Source organism: Aquarana catesbeiana, linkage group LG01 (assembly GCF_042186555.1).
Source record: "Aquarana catesbeiana isolate 2022-GZ linkage group LG01, ASM4218655v1, whole genome shotgun sequence".
In the NCBI taxonomy this organism is placed as follows: Eukaryota; Metazoa; Chordata; class Amphibia; order Anura; family Ranidae; genus Aquarana; species Aquarana catesbeiana.
The window spans coordinates 598,979,686-599,007,633 of NC_133324.1; the positions used below are offsets into that span (position 1 = coordinate 598,979,686).

Consider the following 27,948-nt stretch of genomic DNA (forward strand, 5'->3'; position numbering starts at 1 on the left):
CACAGAGCCCTGTCGAAAACTGGCATAAAACAGACTGCAATGGGGCATCATGAAAAAGCATATTGAGGTTTAGATTTTTTTTTTTTTTTTTTTTTCAGGTAAACCTTATACCAAAACCCATAAACACATCTAATCTATGAATCCAGGGTTTTTAAAATTCAGTACGCCAACAGTTTATTTTTGCACAATTTTCCACAGTTGGAAATCTAATGATTACCTGGCTTAGATGCAAATTTGACATAAAGGAAAATCTCAAAAACGCAAGTGCTCTAAAAACAGTAGTTCTCAACCTTTTTGGGACCAAAGCCGGATGAATTTTCCCAATCGTTTTCCAGGACAGCTATGCGAGAAGAGAAGCAAGTAAAAGCACACCTCAGAGCAAGACTACTGCCCATAGAACCTTCTAAGGTCAAATCAACTCAATCTTCATGAAGGTGTTGACTTGACAATACCAGCTGCTGTACAGATTTGGTCCACTGTGGCCTCTGGCTTTCTGTCCAGGACGTCACTGGTAATCTCAGTAAATGGGCCTTCAAGGCCTCTGGGCCTGTAGACTATCCTTATTGTATACAAAAGAAATAGTTTCTTGGAGCAATCTAACCACTGAACCTTTATGGGCTTGAAGACCATTCTTATGCCACTGAAGACTACTATAAGGTGACTGGAACTACCAAATTTCCTCATTAACTCCAGATGAAGAAGAAGACACCTGTATACATCCAGGGAATAGAATTCCTTAGACTAGGCTCCTAAACCAGAAGATCCTGCCATTTTAGGAGGTGCCAAAGTATCTCCAGAGACAGCACAGCATATGGGAGGATATTGTCCAGATAAGAAAGAGCCAAAATCCACTGTCAATGAAACTGACGCTGGCTTTGCCAAATATATTGAGTGCTGCCAAGAGAACAAATGGTAGAGCTTTGAATTGCCAATGTTGAATGCCTTCCTTCTGGCATCTGAACCACAGTGCTGAGAAACTGCTAATAAAATGGATGAATTGGAATGTAAAAGTACACATCCTGTAAGTCCAGAGAAACCACGTGGGCATCTTTTTGTAGGACTTTTTCGCACTGAATAGATGCCTTCCATGTTCTGTAAACTTGGCTAGCTGCTTCAGCTTTTTGATCATGTGATAGTGGTAGGCCAAAACAAAGGAACTAACTTCACAGGAAACTAGCTACACAGTGGAAAGACTTACAGTGGTTGTAAAGGCAGGACATTTACCTTAATGCATTCCCTGCAGCAAGGTAAAAAAATGTCCCAGCAGGTGTATTGCCCCCTCCTCGCCCCCCTTATACTTATCTGAATCCTATTTTGATCCAGTGCTGTGCATGTCTGCAGTGGCACTCTCCTCACAGGACACGCACGCAGTAGCTGGAGCAACTAGCTCCCGCTGCAGTCAATCAAATCCTGTGAGAGGGGGCTAGGCGGAGCCACACTGTATCTATGGACGCACACAGCCCAGCTCCGGAGCAAGCTTACAGTTGCACGACGATAGGAAGCAACTTCCTATGGAGACACACAGAGACGAGAAGGAGCCAAGAGTGCCTCAGGGACCCCCCCCAAAAAAAGGATGTTTTGCAACAACATTGCACAGAGAAGATAAGTATAAACGCGTAGGTTATTTAAATTAAAAAAAATAGTTTACAAGCTCTTTAAAGCCCAAATACAGGAAAGTTAAAATCCTCCCTTTCAGTAGAATTGTACCTGCAGACTGTTCCTTATTGTCCTCACACAGCAGCTATGGGCCCTGAATCACCCTTGATAACATCAAGGATATCTGACCATCAGAGCCTAGGGAAGAAGAGGCTGGGGGGGGGGGGACCCCCAGTCTTGCAATATAGAAGGTGCCTGTGGGAAAAGGTAAGTAAAACTGCTTTTTTTTTTTCTGGTCCCCCTGCTAGATGTAAAGTAACAGTAAACACGGTTTGGAAAAAAAAAAATAATCATAATAAGCTTGTGTCTTCTGAACACAAAAGAAACTTCTATCTCAGCCTGCTGAAAATGTTTTCTTTTTTGCTGTTCTGTTCCGACTTCCTGTTAAAAAGATGGCTATGTTCATTCTTCATGGTCCCACTGTATGTAGGAATGTAGCCACCCTCCCTTGTTGCGCCCAAGATGGACTAGGGACTGTGGGATTGGCAGTGTCCACAGAGCAGTACTTATGACTACACATAACGTGCAAACGGATGTGAGGGGGAAGGGCTAGGCAGAAAAACTGGCAAGAAATAATTTAATAAAATACAGGAATACAAGGACATTAGGTTATTGCCTATGTGTTAATTATTTGTGGACAATAAGGATATAGTTTAGTGTTACTTTAAAGTGATACTAAACACACACTGTTTAAATTTACATTGTCCCTTCTATTTCTGTAGGTGGATGATAGCACTGTAATTTTTTTTATTAAAATAAACACATCAAAGTACTTTTTTCTTAATCGATATATAGCTGTCACACGACCCAGCCTGTCTGCAGGGAAACATAAACAGGAGGAGCTTCTAGTTCTCAGCTGCTGGTTACATGTTCAAAAAAAAAAAACAACCAAAAAAACAACATAAAGTTAAATATCAATAAACTGTTTTAAATTGTCATACAAATATATATTTGAAATTAAATATATATTTTTTTGGCAATAACATAGTGTGGGCAAATTTTTGCCAGTAACAGGCTCTGTCACGCCCCTCCAGCCTATGTCTTAGAATAGGAGGGAGGTGAAGCCTCCAGCAATCTACATGTAATATCCCACCACCATTGTGTTTAGCTGGAACTAAAAGGGAGGGAGGGAGTGGGCTGTCATTTACCACTGTTTATACACCCACATGTGTAACTATATACCCTGTTTCCCTGAAAATAAGACCTAGCGTGATTGTCAGCGATGGCTGCAATATAAGCCCCACCCCCCAAATAAGCCTTAGTAAGAGTCCTTGTAGGTCTTATTTTCAGGGTAAGGCTTATTTGGGGGGGTAGGGCTTATATTGCAGCCATCACCAACAATCACGCTAGGTTTTATTTTCGGGGAAACAGGGTAGTCAATGAGCTGCTCAGACGTGATCGGGAGGAAATGCTCAGCATAGAAACTCACAGAAAAAGCATGTGCAGAGTTGCCAACATTGCTCTGCAAAATCCCTAGCTGAACTGGGGACATGGACAAAAGGGGGAGATAAACACAGCAGCAGGGTCAACCAGGTTGTTTGCAGAATACATATCTCAGTGACTGAGCGAGAATGATCAGCATGTAATACACCATTGATTGAGGTTTTTTTTTTGTTTTTATATATAATGTGGGTTTAGTGACACTTAAACCCTTGCCTTGTGGGTGCAACCCCACTGCAAAGAAGGATTTTTAACTTTCTGCAGACTTCAGCTTATGATACCTTTACATGTGTGTCTAGAATTTTTACTAAAGGCCAATCTTTACTAAAGTTTATGAACTGAAATGTACATTTTTATTGCCGAAACCAGTAACACTTGTCCAGGATTACCAGAATATTAAAAAGCCACCATGGCATTTACAGTTTACAAGTCTATACAATGAAAGCAAATGGTTTTTAAAAACATTTTAAAGTGCTCCTAAAACTGACAGAAAACAAACAAAAAAGGCTAATTTTTTAACTGTGGATTCTGCGGTATTGCAGCCCCCTCAAATGGCAGGGAACTGGACACAGTCATTAGCTGTCCTGTGTGCATTCTCTCATTCACTCGAAGTTCACAGCCATCTTGAAGCATATGGATAGCTATTCTGGCAATGTTCTTTGAATCATCCAGACCACTGTGAAGACGCCCAATGTAACTCATACCCAGCTTCTCCAGCATCACTGTTAACTTTGTCTGGTTCCTTGGAACCTGCAATAAAATGCATGACTTGATTATTAATGTTTATACCTCTAAAAACGCTTTTGACGTACTTTTCCAAATATGCTTCACTTCTTATAAACACCTTGTTGACAATTGCTTAAACCAAAAATATTAGCAAATAGACATTAAAATTTGCAACAGCTAGAGTAGAGTAAAGGGCAAGAGGAATCTAAGTGTTTTTTTCCAGTTGAAATCTACGCTGTACTAACCTTATAAAAATTGCCATAACACTTGCGAATGTTGATCCACTTCTTTGCAAAGCGAGGGTATTTAATCCGACTAACGCGGCACTGCATATTTAGGAACTTGCTCATATCCCATGACCTGCAGGTTCATGAAAACAATATTTACATATTGCAGTACAATAAATGGACTCAGAGGTTTAAAGCTCAGTGGAATATAAAACCACTTCATTGGTGACATATTTGTATTAATTCTATGAAAACAAATAAAAAAGGAAGAAGTATTCATATAAATATGAAAAGTATTGCATATGATAATTTTGCATTCGTCAAAAAGCCTAAAAAGTGTTTAAAATGACTCTCATATTACCCCTGGTATTTAGTAACCACAATTATAAAAGACTCATGACAATAAGAATATAAAAAAAAAGGAAGAAGAATGCTAGCATCTTACCCATCAGTCAGTATAGCATATTTATATTTCGTGCCCAGCTCTTTTTGTCTCATCCAATCAACAACACTTTGAAGAACTACGGGAAATGTATCTGCTTGGTCTATAATATCCTGTAGATTGAAAACAACATTTATAATGAATCATACAAAAAGTTCAAATCTCTCACTTTACATACACACACACACACACACACACACACACACGTGAGACCCCTCACATTTTTTGTAAATATTTTATTATATCGTTTCATGTGACAACACCGAAGAAATTACTGTATTTATTGGCGTATAACACTCACTTTTTCACCCTAAAAATTGGGTGCAAATAGCACGTGCGTGTTATACGCCAATACTTCAATTTTAGATGCCTCGGAGGGGACAGGGAGGGGGGCGGGACGAGCGCTGTCAGATTACATACAGGAGAATTTCATGTTTACTTGGCGGCCTCTGTAAAAGGAAGTCCCCTGGGCCGCCCCCCTCCCTGTCCCCTCTAGGCTGCAGATGGGCATCGATCAGGCTACACTGATGGCAATGGTGAGGCTGCTGCATTGATGTGGATTGATGAGGTTGCATTGATGGCACTTGTGAGGCTGCAATTATACACCTGTGCGTGTTATACGCCGATAAATATGGTACATTTTGCTAAAATGCAAAGTAGTGAATGTACAGCTTGTATAACCGTGTAAATTTGCTGCCCCCTCAATTAACTCACACAGCCATTAACCGGGATATCTGAATGATGCCTATAGCTGCAGACATCATTTAGATATTGCTGTTTTCAGCCGGCAATTCCCTACACCATAAGAACGACCATAGCGGCTGTTCTGCCGCTTGATCGTTCTTACGGGAGGCAAGAGGGGACGTGCCCCCCCCCCCCCCCCCCTCCTACCGACTCACTGCTACGATCGGTAAGTCGGAGACAGGATCCGCCGGCCCCGGATGTTGATCAGATATTTCCAGCGGACCAGGTGGTCGCCAGAGTTTCTATGATCGTCGGGGGCTGGGCGCGATGTTATGACGTCACGCCCGGCCTCTGCATTAAAAAAAAAACGGCGGCGCCTCGGCTGGGAAGCCGTGATCGGTTTATTTATTTATTTATTTTTTTAATTTCAGGCTTCCCAGCCTAGTGGTGAGAAGGGGGGTCTTATTGACCCCATATCTCACTGTAAAGAGGACCTGTCATTTCATATTACTATTACAAGGGATGTTTACATTCCTTGTAATAGGAATAAAAGTGATAAAAATATTTATTTTTTTCAAAAAAGTGTCAAACTAAAAAAAAAAAAGTAAAACAATAAAAAAAAAAAAAAAAAAAATATGTTTAAAGCGCCCCTGTCCCCGTGTGCTTGCATGAAGAAGCGATCGCATACGTAAGTCCCGCCCACATATGAACACGGTGTTCAAACCATACATGTGAGGTAGCGACGCGAACGTTGGAGCAAGAGCCTGTTCCTAGACCTTTCTGTCCCTAGACCTCCTCTAACTCAAAACATGTAACCAATAAAAAAAATTTTCAAGCGTTGCCTATAGGGATTTTTAAGTACCAAACTTTGGCACCATTCCACGAGCGTGTGCAATTTTGAAGCGTGACATGTTAGGTATCTATTTACTCGGCGTAACTTCATCTTTAACAATATGCAAAAACATTGGGCTAACTTTACTGTTTTTTTTTTTTTTTTTTTTTTGCTTTAAAAAAAAAAAAAACAAAAACGCGTTCGAAAAATTGCTGCGCAAATATCGTGCGAGAAAAAAAGTTGCAACAACCCCCACTGTATTCTCTAGGGTCTTTGCTAAAAAAACATATATAATGTTTGGGGGCTCTATGTGATTTTGTAGCAAAAAAATTATGATTTTTACATGTAGGAAAGAAATGCCAGAATTGGCCTGGGTGGCAAGTGGTTAATGTGTAAACCACTGGTGAGAAAAGTGAAAAAGTGAGTACACCCCTAAGTGAAAATGTCCAAATTGGGCCCGATTAGCCATTTTCCCTCCCCGGTGTCACGTGACTCGTTAGTGTTACAAGGTCTCAGGTGTAAATGGGGAGTGTCACAGTCTGGGGCTGAATGAGTGCTGTCGGCACTGGGGAGCTACAGTTCATTGAGGAAACCACGAATGCCAACATGTACTGCGACATAGTAGAGCATGATTCCCTCCCTTCGGAGACTGGGCCGCAGGGCAGTATTCCAACATGAAAACGACCCCAAACACACCTCCAAGGCGACCACTACCTTGCAATAGAAGCTGAGGGTAAAGGTGATGGACTGGCCAAGCATGTCTCCAGACCTAAACCCTATTAAGCATCTGTGGGGCTGCAGTTAAGGAAATGCTGGCAAATGTTTTAAAAACCTGCTCTGCCAACTTTATCCTCAATCACCATTTTGTAGCCTTCCTCTCACCAGTCCCCCCCACTCTTACTACTCACTGGTCTGGCTGCAATAAAACTCCTCCCTACTCTGCAAGCACTATACTACCACCCCAAATTCCATTTCTCTGCAGCAATTAACCCTTCAACTACTGCCAGCTCACATACCCAACCTCGATCTTAACACTCTGCCACCCCCTCCTCTCTTAACACCAGCCTGCATGCAGACTCATTCTAACCACTGCATCTGACCCACTGTCATCACCACACCGGCTGACACCATTCCATCTCCTTCTGATGTCACCCCCCCATCTTCACGCCCCCACATATATGTAATATAGATAAATAAACACACACACGTACAACAATCACATTTTTGTAAATATTTGATTATCTTTTCATGTGACAACACTGAAGAAATGACACTTTGCTTCAATGTAAAATAGTGAGTGTACGGCTTGTATAACAGTGTAAATTTGCTGTCCCCTCAAAATAACTCAACACAGCCATTAATGTCTAAACTGCTGGCAACGAAAGTGAATACACCCCTAAGTGAAAATGTCCGAATTGTGTCCAAAGTGTCAATTTTATGTGGCCACCATTATTCTCCAACACTGCCTCAACCCTCTTGGGCATGGAGTTCAGCAGAGCTTCACAGGTTGCCACTGGAGTCCTCTTCCACTCCTCCACGACCACATCACAGAGCTGGTGGATGTTAGAGACCTTGCGCTCCTCCACCTTCCGTTTGAGGATACCCCACAGATGCTCAATAGGGTTTAGTTCTGGAGACATGTTTAGCCAGTCCATCACCTTTAAACTCAGCTTCTTTAGCAAGGCAGTGGTAGTCTTGGAGGTGCGTTTGGGGTAGTTATGTTGGAATACTGCCCTACGGCCCAGTCCCCAAAGGGAGGGGATCATGCTCTGCTTCAGTACGTCACAGTACGTTCCTCAATGAACTGTAGCTCCCCAGTGCCGGCAGCACTCATGCAGCCCAAGACCATGACACTCCCACCACCATGCTTGACTGTAGGCAAGACACACTTGTCTTTGTACTCCTCACCTGGTTGTCACCACACACGCTTGACACCATTTGAACCAAATAAGTTTATCTTGGTCTCATCAGATCACAGGACAAAGTTCCAGTAATCCATGTCCTTAGTCTTTAGAAGAGGCTTCCTTATGTCACGACAGCCATGCAGACTAATTTGATACAGTGTGCAGCGTATGGTCTGAGCACTGACAGGCTGACCCCCACCCTTTCAACCTCTGCAGCAATACTGGCAGCACTCATACATCTAATTCCCAAAGACAACCTCTGGATATGACGCTGAGCATGTGCACTCAACTTCTTTGGTCGACTATGGCGAGGCATGTTCTGAGTGAAACCTGTCCTGTTAAACCACTGTATGGATGGGCCACCGTGCAGCTCAGTTTCAGGGTCTTGGTAATCTTCTTATAGCCTAGGCCATCAGCAACAATTCTTTTCAGATCCTCAGAGAGTTCTTTGCCATGAGGTGCCATGTTGAACTTCCAGTGACCAGTATGAGAGAGTGAGAGCGATAACACCAAATTTAACACACCTGCTCCCCATTCCCACCTGAGACCTTGTAATACTAAGGAGTCACATGACACCAGGGAGGGAAAATGGCTAATTGGGCCCAATTTGGACATTTTCACTTAGGGGTTTACTCACTTTTGCCAGCGGTTTAGATACATTAATGGCTGTGTGTTGAGTTATTTTGCGGGGACAGCAAATTTACACTGTTATACAAGCTGTACACTCAATACTTTACATTGTAGCAAAGTGTCATTTCTTCAGTGTTGTCACATGAAAAGATAATAAAAATATTTACAAAAATGTGAGGGGTGTACTCACTTTTGTGAGATAAAATATATTTTATATATGTACATATAGATATATATATATATATATCTATAAAAAACACAATCAGTTCACAGCTGTCCCTCAGTTGTAAAGTAATTCTCAAACCGATTCACAAGGGGTCTTTAGACACTTAGGCACTTACCACCCATTGTATTCACTCTTTCCTCCACCCATAACAGGGCAGGAAGTAGGCCTGCTGTCCTGGAAGGTTTGTAGAAATACAGTTATCGGTACGTAACCATCGGTTTTCTCACCTTCCAGGATGGCAACACATGAGAGGATAATCAGGTAATCCGCAGGCCTACCTTAGGGTTGGATCACTGCCTGTAGCACCTTTCGCCTGAAGGCTAGGTCTTGCTGCAATAGGACCTCCACTTGGTAGTGCTTCAGGAAGGTGTCTTGGCTGGACCAGGTGGCTGCGTTACAAATTTGCTCCCAGGAAGCTCCTGCTTTTTCGGCCAAGGAGGTTGCCAGGGCTCTAGTCGAGTGTGCTTTCAACTTTGCTGGTGCAGGGATACCTGAGCTTTCGTATGCTACATAAATGGCTTGCCTTATCCACCTAGAGACTGAGGATTTTGAGGCCTGAAGTCCCTTCCTTGGTCCAGAAAAAAGGATTAGGGAGGTGAATGGATCTCCTAAAATCACTAACACTTTCTGGATAAGAGTAGCATTTCCTTTACATCTAGGCAAGTGAAACTTTTTCCCCTAATTTTTAGGGTTGTCACAAAAGGATGGTAGGTTTATTACCTGCGTCCTATGGAAGTCAGATGACACCTTGGCCAGATATAAAGGATCTGGTCTGAGGGTGATCCTGTCTGGCAGGATCAACAAAAACGGGTTCTTTAATGGAGAGACCCTGTGACCTAAACTTCTAGCTGTGGTAATTGCCAGCAGGAAGGCTAATTTTTAAACTTAAGAGGAACCTCTTCTATGGGTTCAAAGGGGTGTCTAGCTAATGCCTCTAGAACCCTGGTTAGGTCCCAAGGTGGGAACCTATCTTTCGTGACCAGGGTAGCCCTATCCCTGGCCACCAAAAACCTTTTTTAACTAAGGGTTCCTTTGCTAACCTAGCATTAAGGAAAACAAAGCGCGGTACCCGAAGAGTGTTCACTGCCACACCCTTCTCTATCCCATCCATAAGAAATTCTATGATTATGGGGATTGAGGTGGAAACAACCCATTTTTGTTTACACCAGGTACAAAAGGTTTTCCATACTTTAAAAGTACATCATTCTGGTTTCCTGCTCAAGAGGAGAGTGTTCATCACTCTGTCTGAGCAGCCTTTACCTCTGAGGATCTGGCGCTCACTAAGCAGGCCGTCCAATGGAAGAACTCCGGTCTGGGGTGCAACACTGGACCCTGAGAGAGTAGGTCCGGAAGCTTCCAGGGAGGCGCTACTGACCACGCTTTCAAGGTTGCAAGCCACTCCCTCCTTGACTACCAAAGAGCAACCAAGAAGAAGCAGCCTGAGGACCGGTTGAGTTTTTAAATGACTCGAGGAATCAGTGCCAGAGGAGGGAAGGTGTAAGATAATTGGAACTTCCATTCCTGCGCTAGGGCATCCAGGCCCTCTGACTCTTTCCTGAGAGAGGGAGAAAAACTTCTTTAACTTCCTGTTCTTGAAACTGGCAAAGAGGTCTATTTCTGGGCGGCCAGGTTTTTGGACTAATGCCTAGAATACCTTGGAGTTCAGCTCCCAGTCTCCCTCTCTGGCAGGTTGTCGACTGAGGAAGTCCGCTTCCTGATTGTCCGCCCTCTTTATGTAGACTGCTGACAGCGAGAACACCCTGTGCTCGGCCCAGCTCAAAATCTCCTTTGCCAAGTGCAATAGGGCTTTGGATCTGGTTCGCCCCTGGTGGTTTAGGTAGGCTACCACTGTGGTATTGTCTGAGCAAATCTGGATTTCTTAAGGCGTCGCCCACTGCTCTAAGTTCCCTGAGGTTGGAAGAGGATCTGGCTGCCCCCTTGTCCAAGGTGCCATGTGCCTTGGCTTTTTCTAGGTGGGCTCCCCAACCCCAGGCACTTGGGTCCATGGTGAGCTTCAGTGGATCCCACTGACCCCACGGTCTGCCTTTTTCCAGATTTTCTGGGACTAACCACCACTCCAGGGAATATTTTACCTGGGGAGTTATGACTAAACTTTCGTCTAGGGAATTGTTCCTTTTGTCCCAAGAGGAAAGGTGGAAAAATTGAAGGTCTCTGGGATGCAGTTGCGCCCAAGCGACTGCAATCTGACACGAGTCCCAGGACCCTAAGAATCTCTCTCCTGGAACACACGGGGTTGTCGATCAGCCTTCTGACGGCTGCGACTAGTTTCTCCACCTTCTCCCTTGGAAGGAAGAGCTTTTGGGCCCGTGAATCTACCCGATAGCCTAGGTAGGTTTGGACCTGAGCCAGTACCAGGAATGATTTTGCCACACTCACCACCCAGCCTAACTTCTGTAGGACTGAAATCGCCCTTTGGGTATCTGTCTCTACTTGAGCGGCTGACGGACCAAAGATAATGCAGGTCATCCAGGTAAGGTATTAACGCTATTCCCTGGAGATGCAAATAGGCCACTGCTTCGGCAAGGATTCGTAAAGATCCTTGGACTGGCTGCTAACCCGAAAGGGAGGGCCCTGAATTGCCAATGGCGAGTCGCTTCTTGGGTTACCACCGTGAATCTCAGGAATGCCTGGTGTTCCGGGTGGATTGGGATGTCCAAATAGGCATCCCTGAGATCCAGAGTGGTTAGAAAGATGCCTTTTAGCAGGTTTTTTCGCACCAAGTAAATACTCTCCATGGAAAACCTCTTGTATTCTAGGAATCCCTTTAAGTTCCATCAGGCAGTACTTCCCTGATGGTTTAGGTGCCATGAAAATATGGGAGTAAAAGCCTTGATATCGCTGACTTTTTGGCACTGGTACTACCACCTGCTGTTCCACAAGTTCCTGAATGCCTTCTAGTAGTGCTTTCTTTTTTAATGCATCCTTAGGAGGATGCGTTATCATAAGCAGGGGCTTTGCTGAGAATTCGAGTCGATAGCCTTCCTTGATCAGCTGAATGATGTTCGGACTGTTTGAAATTTCCTCCCACTGGGGAACGAATTGAGACAGTCGGCCCCCCACCTCGATTTTGGAATCACTTGGAATTTTTGGTGTTTTGGGCTGCAGCAGAAAAGCGCAAATTGCCTTTTTGCCTACCTCTGCAGTACCTCTACTTCCTGCTGGGTTCTCTCTTAGCTTTTTGCAGATTTTGACTCGAGTGGCCACGGAAAAACAAGAAAAAAAAATTCTGTACCTCTCCCTTTTGGGTTTGATGGGAAATTTTTCGCCTTTCTCGGAAGACCTGGACAAAACATTATTAAGACCCGGGCCAAACAGTAAGGACCCTTCCTAGGGGAGACCACAAAGTTTAGCCTTTGAAGTGAGGTCCCCTTCCCAGGCTTTAACCCAAATGGCTTTCCTGACAGAGTTAATAAGGGCGCCTGTGAAGGCTGACGCTTTTACTGCATCCGCGGCTGCATCTGCCAGAAAGGCTACAGCCTTCCCCATTACTGAGAGGGAATCCAGAAGTTCTTGAAACTTATTACCCTGAGAGGTGCTTATTAAGCCTCCCTATCCAGAAGTCCGCACTCCCAGCAACGCAGGTGGCTGCTAATGCTGGGGTCAGAGGAGGAATTGGCCTCCCAGGCCTTTTTCAACAGGGATTTTGATTTGCGATCCATAGCATCTCAGATGTTCCGTGTCCTCAAAGGAGAGGTCAGACCTTTTTGTCACCTGATAGAGAGGCATCCATTTTTGGGATATTTAGGAATTTTTCCGCTTCCACCTCTTTGAAGGGGAATCTTCTCTTCCAAGTATTAGGTGTGACCAGGCTCCTCTCAGGAGACTGCCATTCCTGAAGCACTAAATCCTTCAGGGACTGGTGTATGGGAAACACCCTTGACTGGTTTTTAACCAACCCCCTATACAACTCATGCCAAGGTTTCCTTAGTTGGTTTAGGGATCTCTTCAGTGGCATAAATCGCTTGAGTCCCTTGAGTTTTAGTTGCATTTTAGTCATTTGAATTGTTTTAGTTTTAGTCAACTAAAATACTATCAATTTAGTCGTCAAAATTACACTGGTTATCATGCAGTTCATGTATTATGAACGCATCTTCGACTAGCTTAGAATATTTCTTCCCAACTTTGAAATGAAATGAGGAAACCTCAAACACAGAGAAATCCTTAAAACAACTGTTTGGTCTTGGGAAACCTGTGCTAAAAATTACTATATCTACAACTCATGATACATTAGTGTGATCGTGAGTGGAAAGAATGCTCCTTACACTTGTGGTCATTGGGAAGAATATCCACCTCACAGATAGCTAAAAAGTTCAATGGTGTCAGTGGGAACTTAAGAGGCAGAAATTGCTCATAGCTCCAGGAACTCCTAGCAACCTCTGGAGGAACCCTAGGGTTCCACAGAATCCTGATTGAGAAACTCTAGGATAGGGGTTATATTGTGTCAGAAACTCTAGGATAGGGGTTATATTGTGTCAGCACTTTCTTCAAGATAAGAATGTTTAGTTTCTGTCACAATTTTACCTGAGTAATTCCAGTAAGATTAATGCAGAACTCTGAAAGTTGAGGCTTGATTTCTGGCTTCACATACCGCTGAAAAGTGTCTTCCTAGAGATTGGGGGGGGGGGGGGGGGGGGGAAAAAAAACACATTGTGGTCATTCATTAAAGGAAATTTGTCATCACACTCTAAATTTACTGTTAATCTAACCATCCCAACTGACATGACCATAACAAAAAGACCCAGATAGTGAGCAGTGGGAGCAGCCTTGTATAGCTTAATGCAGCTCTGTATTGGAACGGTAAAATGTCAGACATGGTCTCATACAATAGAGAGAAGCCAATCATAGAAACGTGATTCTCTATAATAATGTAAATTAATTTTTTTTGTCCAAGTGAACCTTTTAAAGCCCTCACAAATACACATGCAGAGGTTATCAGTTAGACAACTTCCATAAATTTAGTTAAAAATACATATCAAAACGATTAGCAGATCCAGGGATCTGTGGGTGGGAGAGGTGGAATCAAGCTCACCGCGACAAAAAAAAAAAAAAAAAGCATTCGCTGTTGCAATGACTTGCAAAACCTCGATAGATAGATAGATAGATAGATAGATAGATAGATCTCTCTATCATTACTGGCAAAAAGTACCACATGATGCCGCTCTAGGTGGACTCCTGACTTGTCACCACTGGCCGTAGGTACAGGCTTACAGGGTCTGTGTACTCCTCTGGGAAAAAACTGATAACAATGAGAAGAAGATACACATCCAACAAATCTTTTTTTTCTTTTTACCAAGAAAAACTTTGGCTGTAGGTTACACTCAGCATCTCACCACATCCTATCCTTACCTTCTTGAAGAGTTTTACCCTATAAATGGCTTAATCTTAGGGAGGTCAGAAATCAATGGTGGAAGGATGTATGTACAACTCACTGCGGGCTACCTACAAAATGACTGAACTGTCACAGTCAGCGATCGGTCTGGCTCCTCATCATGTGACAGCCAATCACAGTGATCAGAACATCACCACTGCCTTTCAGTATTAAGCCCTTCGTGCCTAAGGGTACAACAAATTTAAATGCCTAAGTCCAATTTTGCAACTTTGACATGTGTTAGTAAAACTGTACATATCACCACAACTACTTTGTGCATCCAGTTGGATTATACCTTGTTCTTTTCAGGACAGATTTAGCGGTAAACGGTAATGGATATCTCCTGATTTTTCACTTTTATTATCAAAGGAAAACTGGTTCAAAAGTAGTAAAAAAAAAAAAAAAAAAAAAAAAAAAAAAAAAAAGGTACTAGTTACTTACCGGTAACTGTCTTTCTGGGAAATCTTCCAGGACGGCACACCTGAGAGATGAGAGGCTCCTCCCCTCAGGAAACACAATCAATCAACAGCTGTTTTAAGTCCACACCCTTCCCCCTGATCCTCAGTTTGTAGAGAAGTAACTCCTGAACCTGGTTCACAAGGGAAATCATTCCTCATAGGCACTCACCTTCTAGTGTTCTAAAATTTTCCCTCCTCCAACGGGTGGGAAGTAGGCCTGCCGTCCTGGAAGATTTCCCAGAAAGACAGTTACCGGTAAGTAACTAGTACTTTTCTCAAGTCATCTTCCAGGACGGCACACCTGAGAGGATAATCAAGTACCTCAGGCCTACCTTAGGGTGGGACCACTGCAAGACTCTTGGCGAACCTCGGTTCTGCAGTAAGCTTTACCTTTACTCCATATGCTTGATGAAGGTATCTTAGCTGGATCATGCGGCTGATCTGCCGGTCTACTCCACCGGTGTCCCTGCCTTCTCTGTTTCGGATGCAGGATCTAGGTGGAGTGGGCTCTTAAAGATGGAATCAGAAAACATGTTAAACTTGTAGGTTATCAATGTTGCCTGTCACACATCTACCAACAATGGCCTATAGGTGCTGTTTAGAACCACTAAAAAGATTAATCGGAGACCTGTGTTGTAAGACAAGGACACTACATTGATCCATAAGGGGGCCTGTCTTAACACAACCCTGTCCAGGGAAATAAAACTGCCAAAAAAGGGGGGCCCCTGACAGACAACCCCTTTTTGTTCATTTTTAGCTTTACGTCAGCAAAGACTGAAGAGAAACCTACTTAAGGGAAATAGATTAACAAAAACTTAATCCCTGGGTTTAAGGCATGCCCAATCTATAGTTTTACTTACGCCCTGAGAGCCTACTCAGGAGATTAACATCTATAGCAGGAGAAGAACACTCATATTGCTACATCTAGTTTTGCTAGAAGGGCAAAATGAAGGCCATGCACCGAGCTGTAACCTATTTGGTCGGGTATACATGTTTATACTTCATCTTCAGGCCATAAAAACTCCTCTGAACCGAACTTCCTAAGTTCTTATTAAACAGGGCGATTCATTATCGCCTTCCTCCAGTGACCCATAACTCTACTGGGCTTCAACCCTAGGAAATGGCTCTGGCATCCCTGAATGTAAGGGGTCGAGGCTTTCTGACATGTGACATCTGCACCAGAACTCCTGGCCCTTTCACGGAAGAGAAGGCTGAAATACAAAAAGGTGATACATGTATTAATATCACAAATAAAAAAATCATAGATTGTGGACATAGCACAATAGATTTAGACAGAAAGGACACAAGCATAGACATCAATGTTGTGTATCTGAGTGTGACTAGCTAAACCAAAATATCAAATATGGGAAGAGACCCAAATCTGAACCTCACAGTCTGGTTTTCTGATGTGCGGCCGATATGTAAGCATTAAGACACAAACACACCTTAAATGCTGCGCATTTCTGAAGTGCAGCTAGCTAGGTCATAACTGGTAAATACAGAAAGAACGGGAACCCCTTTTACAGTGGTGTTTTACTGATGTACAGCAAAACAAGGCTATAAAGAGAAGACAGAAAGACCCAAACTTCTATTTATGACAAACCACCAAGTACAGTTATAAGACAATCCTTTCTGTTATGCAGTTCTGTAGTGCAGTTACATAGAACCAACAGAGAAAGAACACAAGCAACCTACAGCATTGTGTTTTTCTGAAGTGCCATAAGGTAAGGCAATATGAAACAGAAAGCACCAACAAGCTTCAATGTTGAGTACTTCTGCTGTGCAGCAACATAAAAACAAACAACAGACAGCCTTTACAGCTGCGATCTTTCTGGTCTACTGCAAAATAAGGCAATAACTCCACAATGAGTATTCCTGCAGCATTGCAAAACCTGAACCAGAAGGGACAGATAAGCTTAGGGTTCCCACACCCGTGCGACCCAACCTGCCACTTGGGACTGCAAGATGCATGAGAAGTCATACTATGGCTTCCAAAGGGTATCATTCGTGACTGTGCGACTCCAGGTCGCAGCGTATCCAGCAGTCCCTGCTTACGGAACCACAGACCTCAAGATTACACAGGTCGCAGGAAAAGCAGTTTTCGGGTCGAACAAACAAGGGGTCCCCATGCTGTGGCTCCCTGGAGGAGTGCAGCCAACAACCCCCTACTGTGTATACCTAAGAAACAGCAAGGAAGATCAATGAGAAACACCACTTACTGCTGTGCCTTTCTGATATACGGACGGATAAGTCAGTAAATATAGGACATACAGGACACAAACAATGTTCAATCTTTGTGTATGTCTGATGTGTAGCATATACCAATACTGAGCAGAGATGTCATTACCCTCAATGTGTCTCCCTGTTGAGCAGCAAAAACAAATCAGAAAAAGACAAACAACCTTCACTGTTGTGTCCTTTCTGATATGCAGCCAATAAGGCAGTAAACCTTCAATTTTGTATGTGTCTGATGTGCAACAACAATCTTGAATAGAGATAGCACATCCATATTCAAGTGATTTGGCATGCGACTCAACTTGTCAAATCGCATGCCTAAAATTGGCAGCCATTGCCGTTAATAGCACTGTCTGAATCAGCCCGGGCCACTTTGTGGTGCTGCACTGATTACCAATGGCAGTATGTGTACTACCCCTGGCACAGGTTCAATTTTGTATCTTCCAACAAAATCAGGACCATCCGTCATCACTGCTGCCTTTCTGATAAGCAACCAATAAGGCAGTAATACAGGACCCACAGACAAACTTCAATCGTGTATATCTCTAATGTGCAACAATCTAACAATTCTGAATAGAGATAGCACATCCATATTGAAGCGATTTGGCATCCGACTCACATGTCAAATCGCATGCCTAAAATCGGCAGCTATTGCCGTTAATAGCACTGTCTTAATCAGCAGGACGCCACCTTGTGGTGCTGTACCGATTACCAAAGGCAGTATATGTACTACCCCTGCCATCAATCTTTCCTGCTGCCTTTCTGATAAGCAACCAATAAGGCAGTAATACAGGACACAAAAACCCCACAGACAGACCCCAATATTGTGTAGGTCTGATGTGCAGTAATATAACAATTATGAGCAGAAATGTCATCACCAGACTCAATGATGTGCGTTTCTGGCGTGCGGCACAAAACCAGAAAGTACAGACCACCTTCCCTGTTGTATTTTCTGATCTGTAGCCCCCCCCCACAACTGCTGTCCCTTTAGGGAGCTGCAAGGTTAGGCTGTGTCCTGCTCTGTCCAGTCAGTATATACACATGGGGGGGGGGGGGGGGGAGGCAATGCCGTACGTTCCTCATTCCCATGAGGTGGTTTAGGCAGACATTCACCATAGTAAACTGGTGCCTCCTCGAAAGGAGGATGTGGGCGCCTGCTCCTGCTGACTCTCAGCCTTCCCTTCTGGGTAAGAACGCGGGTCGTTCAGGCGGTACCCTCCCCAGCAGCCCACGCAAGCTACCAGGGACCCAGGAGTCAGGGGATACGATCCCCCTGGAAAGAACCGACGGCCAGCAACCCCGTCTGAAAGGGCTTCCGGACAGGTAAGGGGGGGGAGACAGGATAAAGGCCCCTGAAGTTCTGGGGACACCACTGTACCCAGGGGCCTTCAGCTCTCAGGGGGGCTTTCCCAGTTTCTGCTGCCCCCCCTGAGGAAAGGATAGGGGAACCCCCCGGGAAGGATAAATATATCCCGCCAGACCCAGAGGCTTCCCAGGCATTTGGTCCGGCTCCCAGGGGGAGACCACCAGCCCCAGGCTTCGGTCATTTGGAAAAAAACAAACAGTTTCGCCGTGTAGGGAGAAACACAATCAAAAACTGAGGATCAGGGGGAAGGGTGTGGACTTAAAACAGCTGTTGATTGATTGTGTTTCCTGTGGGGAGGAGCCTCTCATCTCTTAGGTGTGCCGTCCTGGAAGATAACTTGAGAAAAGTATAATATATATATTATTGACCCCATATCTCACTATTAAGAGGACCTGTCATGTTATATTCCTATTACAAGGGATGTTTACATTCCTTGTAATAGGAATAAAAGTGATCAAAAATGTTTTTTGTCAAAATAAAAAAAACAAAATATAATTATCAATAAAAAAAATGAAAAAAAATTTTTAAAGCGCCGCTGTCCCCGTGTGCTCGCACGCAGAAGTGAATGCATACGTAAGTCCCGCCCACATATGAAAACTGTTCAAACCATACATGTGAGGTATCGCCGCGAACGTTGGAGCGAGAGCAATCATTTTGTCACCAGACCTCCTCTAACTCAAAACATGTAAACAGTAAAAAAATTTCAAGCGTCGCCTATGGGGATTTTTAAGTACCGAACATTGGCGCCATTCTACGAGCGTGTGCAATTTTGTAGCGTGACATGTTAGGTATCTATTTACACAGCGTAACTTCATCTTTCACAATATGCAAAAAACATTGGGCTAACTTTACTGTTTTGTTTTTTTTAAACACAAAACTGTTTTTCCCAAAAAAAAAAAAAACGCGTTTGAAAAATTCCTGCGCAAATACCGTGTGAGATAAAAAGTTGCAACAACCGCCATTGTATTCTCTAGGGTCTTTGCTAAAAAAACATATTAATGTTTGGGGGTTCTATGTAATTTTCGAGCAAAAAAATGATGATTTTTACATGTAGGAGAGAAGTGTCAGAATTGGCTTGGTAAGGAAGTGGTTAATGAACAAAAGGCGTTTATTCTTACTACATCTGGTGAGTGGCCATTGCATGAGGTGGTGGTGAAGTCACGATAAGTGGTGAATTAGGAGCACGATATACTGAAAAGGAACGTCATTGCACAGAAGTGATCACTCACTGAAGACATCCAGTGTACTGTGGTGTTTCTGCAAATGTCAAGGACATATTTTTTTGCACTATGCAGTACATATGCATGTTGATATGTGATATTGTGTTAGTAATATTGGCATATTGTTTAGTATTAATAATTTTTTAAATAGCTTTTGGTAGCACCTACGTCACTGCACAGAAGTAATTACCCACTGAGGACATCTAGTGGGCTGTAGTGTTTTTGCACATGCTGGAGGATATTTTTTGCAGCTAGTAGTTTATATGCATGTTGATATGTGATATCGGATGGTCACTAAGTAATATTGGCTCATTGCACATTTTTTAATATTTGTGATTTTTTAGCACTAGCACTTTAAACAGTTTTTTGGAATATTATTTTGTCACTAGTAAACACTAAGTGGACAGTATATTTTTGACACAATATTAATTGATACAGAACAGCACGCTACATAGGATAGATATACTATTTTTGTATATTTCAGCAGTGGTATCATACACAGAAGTTAGCGCAATCCACTTTTATATTATATTGATAATCTACCATGTTTGTGTAGGCTTACATGATTGCAGCAAACTAGTATATTTTTAGTTTGTGCTGTCCCCCCTCTACATTGTAAAGTGCTGGGTAAACTGTTGGCGCTATATAAATCATGTATAATAAATATTATAATAATACTTCTACACCATCATTGACTTCCAACCTCTATTAAGCCTTTTAGGGTCTGAAATGCATAAAAGTAGGAAGGGCTAGACACTGGTGGCGAGGCAAGATGCCGAATGCAACATACATGCCAATAAATAAAAAAAACAAAACCCTGAATATACAAGACCCAAATTCAAGCTTTGTGAACTAGATATTTAGAAAGTGTTAAAGGATTTTAAAATAATAAACATGTTATACTCACCTGCTCTGTGTAATGGTGTTGTACAGATCAGCTCCAATACTCCTTTTGTGGGGTCCCGCTGGCGACCTTGGCTCCTCTTTTTCTCCGTGTGCCCCCATAGCAAGGCTCTTGCAATAGGGGCACATGTGCATGCTCGCTCCTGAGCTGTGCGAGTCTATGGAGCTGCGCTTCATAGACGCACACAGAGCAGCTTGGCCCCACTCACAGATTTTAAATGACAGGAGGAGCCATTGGTTGCTCAAATCCCTGTGTGAACAGGAAGAGAGGAGATACAGCAGTGCATAGCACTGGATGAATTGAGGACTCAGGTAGGTATTGAAGGAGGTGAGGGGACAAACAGTAAAAGGTTTTTTATCTTAATGCTTTACCTTTTGACTTTAGAACCACGTTAAAAGATCTCAAAAAAAAAAAATTAAAAAATTTGTGCATCAATGCCTGATACTTTGCATTACTGAAAATAAAGCAGGCACATGTCAAACATAATATTCTGTAAAGAGTGCTACAGCTTGATGCGCATTATAAGAGCAATTTTGGCACATACGATATAGTCTGATAATCCATGATATTGCTTTTAACTGTTCTCACAGGTTAACTGTCTAGAGGAATATTGCAAGATACTTACTGAAGTGTCTTTCTGCTAATAAGCCTCCATACTCTCAACCTGGTATAACACTACTTTTTTTAGTATATAAGACTGACTTTTTCTAGAATACTGCAGAGGGAGGCATATTTCCTAATGAGGAATAAAGACTCTTTTAATCCACTGACAAGCAAAATTCAGTACAGAGCTATAAAGAAAAAAAAGGTGGGGCTTAATTTGGGATATTAGGTAACTAAGAGCTCTACTTCGTTTCCACCCTAATTTGTATCATAGTATATCAATGTAGTTACCATAGAGATAGCAGCCCTTTACGAAACAGACTGATGTCAGTATTCATCATTACTTATGTGAATACCACGTGCACCTACAAAACATGCAGTGCATATTTAATGGGCAAAGTAGAATGGCCACTAGCATTTACCATATAATAATTGTCTAGCGGAAATTTGTTCTGGCAGCTCTGGGAACAAGTCTAGGAGCACAAGCCCATGTAAAGAGAAGGGCAGATTATTAGAGGAGAAGTGTGGGGTACTCAAAAAACAAACAAAAAAAAAAACAAACAAACATCTATGTTCATCTCTATGGATACTGCATGGGTCTGATACTGCATCTGTCTCCTGGTGCCTAAGAACAGAGTGCCAAAAAACGAAGCAATCATGTTACCGCTGATCAAGCAGTTCTCAGGTCCGCTCTGAGTAGAGAGCGATGACTGTCGGTCACTGGAGCGCCAGGCTGGAGAGGGGGTGGGAACGGCTGGGACAGGCTCTCAGCAAGCCAGCTGTCAATCAGGACTCTGAGTGGATCCCAACATTATTCTCATAATCCCTCTATAGTCAGGAGCAGCTCTGTGACATGGCTAAAGCCTACTGTTGTCGGATTCTGGATCACAGTAGTGTGACCCACATGAAAAGTATGACCACACAAGCTTTGGCCATACTTCTAAGATCTTGATTTGACAGCCATCTTTTAACAATAGTTTTTATAAAACAGGATCAGCACAGCAGTCCACGGAACAAAAAGTGAACATATCAAGCTTATGTAAAAAGGTAGAAATATCCACATAACACCTATGTGAGTTACTACCAGTGCAAATTCCTGCAATTTAGACTTTACACATCCCCCAGAAATGAGTTAAACTCACAATTTCTAAAGTCCTTGTGTTCAGCAAGACAATTGGGAACTCTATAATCTCATGGACGTAATCTGTTGCATTACCATCTTCACAGGTAGCTTCAAAATCAATTATGCAGATATAGTCATAATATGCATCAGTCTCACTGGAGTCCTTTGACAAAATATGAGTAAGTTTCTGCTTCTTATAGTAATTCTTTAGACGTTTCCTGAGAACATCCTTCACTCCCCTGTAACGAAGAGAAAGCAAAGGAAAAAAAAAAAAAAAGATAATTATATTGTATCTCAATAGGCCTGAAGAAGAAAGGAATTGTAATCTTCTGCCTGTGAGAAAGTCTGTTTGTTAGGCAAGTTTTTTTTTTACACAACTATGATCTAAAATTTGTTAGTTGAGCACAACCTTTCCTTGCCAAGTTGGATTCCTCCTACACAACCGATTCTGTTTAATAATTGCATTTTGACCTGCATGTTAATTCAATGATTGTATTTTGACTTACATGTTATACTGCTGATCATTAGCACCTCTCTGGTATAATTTTGAACCCCTTGCTGCTGCCCACCCTTTAAGAGGCTTTTAATGCCGGGAGGTGGACATCCCGATCATGTGACCGATGCGACTTGTTGTCACAGTGGTCAAGCGATTGAAAGCAGAGAGTGAGCAGAAAGAACAGAAGTGCTGTTTTACATGGATGCATTATCCAATGGTTTGGCATTAGGCCCACCCAATGCATCGCTGCATATATGTGTACAGCCAGCAGGAAAAGGTTAATCATGCACTGGACCATATGTCTGAGCAACCCTCAACTGTGTACAAGTGTTTCTGGGAGAATTGCTGCCATTTCAAAAGTTTAAGGCCTCTTTCACACTAACAGACCGATCAGGTTCGCTTGTAAGTTTTTTAGGCGGACCCGATCGAACCATCCATTGCCCTCTATGGAGTGGCAGATGTTAACAGACGTGTTCGTTGACACCTGCTGATATCCGATCAAAACAGATGGATGGGGATCAATTCTCTGTCCGCCTGGCGGATCAGATGACAGTCGGATAGAAAACGTACAGGCAGTCTGTTTCCAAACAGCCCATAGAGGAAACCAGGCCGTGCCCATATCAGCAGAGTGGATATGGACCTGTCATCTGCCAGCTCAGCAGAGAAATCCCCTGCTGAGGCCTAAAAGTGGAGGCAACAAATATTGATTTGATTTAGTTTTTGTCTTGTTTATGCACTTTGTAGGTTGTTCATTGATAAACAAAAAGTATTCATTTAAGCATCCAAACTTTACAATTTTTTTTTTTTATCAGTGCCTCAAATCTGCACAGGACTGTACATTTTAAAAACCTTTTAATAAAAAAATATTACACACACACACCTGATAGTTTCACTTTAAAGTCTCTGAAAAAAAAAAAAAAAAATAATATATATATATATATATATATATATATATATATATATATATATATATATATATATATATATATATATATGAGAGATAGAGAGATATATAGGCATGAACACTGAAGAAATGGCTGCACTCCAAGATCCATCAAAATTCTTATTTGATGAACGAACATCCCAAGTGTTACAAACAGTTCAAATGGTAGATGCGTTTCACACACTAACAGGTGCGCTTATTCATTACCATATATACATCTATACAGTGGTAGAAAGTACCATAGCTTAGATCTGAAAAAGGCCGTTTGATCCTGCTGTCTCCAATCCACCCATTCTTTTACTGTCCCCAATCCATCTGCTGATAAAACGGAGCCTTGGAGGCACTCTGTACAGGCTCAATTTGGTGTGTATTGCTAGAGAGTTTTTTGGGGGGGGAGGGTGCATGAGATCAGCACAGGGCCGATCAGCACTGTCCAGACAGAAAGTCAGGGGTCATAGGACAATCAGAATGAAAACTCATCCTACAAGCTTTAACCAGTGCTCTGCCAGACACTAATAGAAGCCACAAGACTGCTATATACTGCCAAGGAGAAAAAGGCATTTAGCAGTTTATATTTACTAAAATAATTGCATTTCCATGTTCTGTGTACTGTGGGAGACCAGATATAGTGAATGCAGGGTTCTGGGTTTAGTAACACTTTAAGGCTCCCGAACAATACAATGCAATGCTTGCAGATACAGGTGAAACGTGTGATTCTCTTCGCTACACCCCGTATTTCAGGAGACTCTTCATTCAGAGTGCTGATCCATGCCCAACCCTTCTTGCATCCTGCACATTTCTACTGCCCGGTCAGGTTGCCTACTTGGAACTGTGGGAGCTATGCCTGTAAAAACCTGGACATGATAGTGTTGTAAGTGCACGTCCAGGTGTCTGAATTTCAAACATGCAGCAGTTTTTTTTTTAATAAATTGTCTGGCTTATACGTAGACAAATGGTAGCAGGGGAAGTTTGTTTAGCCCTGTGCAGGCTTCAACTTTCATGAAGTCAGAGCTTGCAAAGGACTTTGAGGCTAATGTGATGGACAGCAAAGGAATACATAGAATGCAGGACTAACCACCATATGGTGCTTGCTTGCAATGTGACTTTTTTTTTTTTGGAAACGAGTCACAGTGATTAAAGATCACTATTACTCAGACATGCAAACTATTAAGATGCAACATTTGATTTACCTTGTTTCTAGTTTCAATTCCGCGAGCTTCGTCCTTAGTTCATCTTTACTCATTCTGTTCACACATCCATTTGCAATTGCAATTTCTTTGTAGACTGGGTCACTGAAGTCACTCACACAAGATTTTGCTGAATGATTTGCACTGTCTTCTTGCCCATCAAGTCTACTATTAGGTTTGACCTAGAAATAAAAGGAAAATATCTGATCTGTAGAGATAGACACATCTATATATACACACATACATCAAGTGGCCATTTTATTAGGTTCACCAATAATGGGGACAGACCCCTTTTTGCCCTCAGAGAAGGCTGAATTCTTCACAGTTTAGGTTTAAAAAGGGGGGTAGATTTAATGCGTAGATATTTTGGTGTATACGGACTTCTGCCACATATTCCCTGAGATAGCCCTTAGCAGTGGAGGTGGCCAACAGGGTCCATCGGCACTGTACACGATGTAAATATTAGCACAAATGTTTACATAGGCAAAAGTGTAAAATTACAGCCAAACGAAGGACTGTAGATTTTTCTAATTTTGGTTTACATAGCCAAATGCTACTGTTGAACACATACCAGTCTGCATGGGCCCAGCATACAATGCTGCTGCATTCATATCTGTATAAAATTACAGACCTAAGCACAGGGTGTTGTACCTTTGTTTACACAGACCCTTAGAATTTTTTTTTTTTTATTGATTTTTTTAAGTAGGGCGAACAGAGACTTTCCATAATGTATCAGCGCAGAACCCAGTGACGTAGGGGGTTGGAAGATTTAATCACTGCATAAAGCAGGATATATAGGCATCGGACAATCCCAGACATATTGAATACAGAAGAGCAATACCACTTCTTTTGCAGCAGACTTTAGAGATTAACAGGACTCTTTTTCTGGGTGCACTTAGGCCTGGTTCACACCTATACATTTTTTTAGTGCGTTTTCAGTTTTGCAGAAACACTACAGTCCATTTAACATAGTTTTCTATGGATGTGGTTCACATTTGTGCGTTTTATGGAAAGGGCCAGGGACTTTTTTCTGGTTTTTGGTTCCATAGACTTCAATGGATCAGAAACGTGTATTCTTGGACAGGACAGCCTGGACTTCATCAGTTCTGATTTGTATTAGTTTGTGTGTGGCTGGGAAGTTGCCTTTTTTCCTTTACAATACAAATTTGAAAAAAAAAAAAAAAAAAAAAAAAGTTGAACTCTGGCAAAATCTGCCCTGCACTGGGGCTCCCCCGGCACTGCTAGGGTTAACCTGTTTTTTTTAAAGGGGGCGGTAGAACAAAGGGCGGCAGGTATTTAGAAGGCGATCCTGCCTCCTCCAGAATACCTGTTTTTTTAAATCCCAAGGGAGATTTTGTACTGAAATTCCATGCTGCAGACAAGCTGCTTGTTCGTGGTTGTGGTGCAATCACATTGAATCCAATGAGCAAGTTTGACAGGTGGTGCCCCCTGATAGCATCTAACTAGGTGGTGCCCCCCGATAACATCAGTAGCATCTAAAAGGCAAATCAGGGTTCAGATGAAAGGGATTTAGACACACGCATTTAAAGAGCAGGGGGAGCCCCAACGCAAGGGCGGTTTTGAATCTTCCCCAGATTCTTAGTAATAGTGTAAGAAAACAGTGCTTTGCTGGTCCTCTTCCTCAATGCAAATCCATCTGTCAGCTGAGAATCTACAAGAAATATAAAAATACAGAAGAGCAAAAAAAGGGAAAACAAGAGTCATCAGAACTCCCATAGAGTGTACACACTAAGAAAAGCCATTACTGATCCCCAGGGGCGTCGCTAGGGGGTGGCTATTGGGACTATAGCCCCGAATCTGGGGTCCATAGCCCCGAGTCTCTTGCCACAGGGTCCCTGCCTAACCAGCGGGTTATGGCCTCTGCTGCTGCAGCGGGCGGGCTGGCCACATGAGACAGGCAAGGAGAGGAGAGAAGTGAGCGGACGGACGAGCAGAGATGACATCTCTCTCCGCCTGCTCCACATCAGCGCTCTTCACAGCCGGGCCTTTTCTATGCGGGAGCAAGGTGTGGTGGGGAGCAGAGAGATGACATCATCTCTCACTGCCCATCACACATCAGCAATCTTCCGCCCTCACAGCACGGTGGAGTGGAGGTCACGTGCTTCCTGTCATCGGTGGAGCTCCACTTTGCAGCCATTCCTTCTTGCTTCAATGTCGGAGGTGAGGTGGGGAGCAGCAAGATGACATCATCTCTCAATGCCCACCCCGCATCACCGATCTCCTGCCCTCACTAAATAGACCAGTGCTGCCAGCCTGCTACCAATTCAGCTTCAATGCACATTTGGTGGCATTGGCTGGCATGGTAAGTGACAATCCACATCAGTTGGCAAGTGACAACCCACATCTGGTGGCCGGTGACGTGGCAAGTGACAATCTGCAAATGGTGGCAGGAGACGTGGTAACTGACAATCTGCAAATGGTGGCAGGAGTTGTGGCAAATGACAATCTGCAAATGGTGGCAGGCGACATGGCAATCTGCAAATGGTGGCAGGTGAGGTGGCAAGTGACAATCCACATCTGCAGCCAGGTGAATGCGGCAAGCGACAATCCACATCTAGGGGCAGGTGACGGTGGCAAATAACATGCTGCATCTGGTGACAGGCGACGGTGGCATGAGATAGGGCAAGTGGGACACGCTCACAGCTCCCACTGATTCTGCATTATGGTGAGTTGAACCACTTCATTATATATTAGAATGTAACAATAGAAACAATGCGCTTCAATCACCCTGACACCATATCAACCATAGTGCCATGATGATTGAAGCACCAACACCAGCCATTGCCTGCGAAATATGGCTTACCACCAGCGTGACTCCCGCCCGCGGGCCTGCAAAAAGGTTGGTGACCGCTGCTATGGGCTCTAGCCCCAGGTCTTTTGCAGACCTAGCAACGCCCCTGCTGATCCCTATGAGAACGCCTTATGAGCCTAATGCCATATAAACACACGATAGAGACATGTACCCCTCCTCCGAGATCCACATTCTTCCAAAACGTCCAGGCCAGATCAGCCTCGTCCACATGTCCAGGTTCTATCGGTCTGTTCTCCTTCTGTTCCTCCATGTCACAGCTATACAACACCACCCGATTGGTGCCTGTCCTCTACAAGCCTTCTGACATCACCTGCAGCTCCACACTACACCAGGGAACACAGGCCAATGGGTGCCGCCGGTTATAACATGCACATTACACCCGAGTAGGTCCAGGGAACCGGTGATAACGGGAACCTCTGGAATA

At 43.1% G+C, this 27,948-nt stretch overlaps 1 protein-coding gene across 1 annotated transcript; it reads right to left on the reverse strand.

The window, feature by feature from the left end:
• Positions 1-3,426: 3,426 nt before the first annotated feature.
• Positions 3,427-27,913, reverse strand: ERI1 (exoribonuclease 1). The gene is made up of 7 exons (XM_073598583.1): positions 27,676-27,913; positions 24,695-24,873; positions 22,085-22,304; positions 13,310-13,393; positions 4,495-4,604; positions 4,068-4,182; positions 3,427-3,846 (listed from the first exon to the last, which is right to left on the reverse strand). Exons 1-7 carry the CDS (start codon positions 27,772-27,774, stop codon positions 3,604-3,606), a joined length of 1,050 nt encoding a protein of 349 aa, XP_073454684.1. The 5' UTR covers positions 27,775-27,913; the 3' UTR covers positions 3,427-3,603.
• Positions 27,914-27,948: the final 35 nt, after the last annotated feature.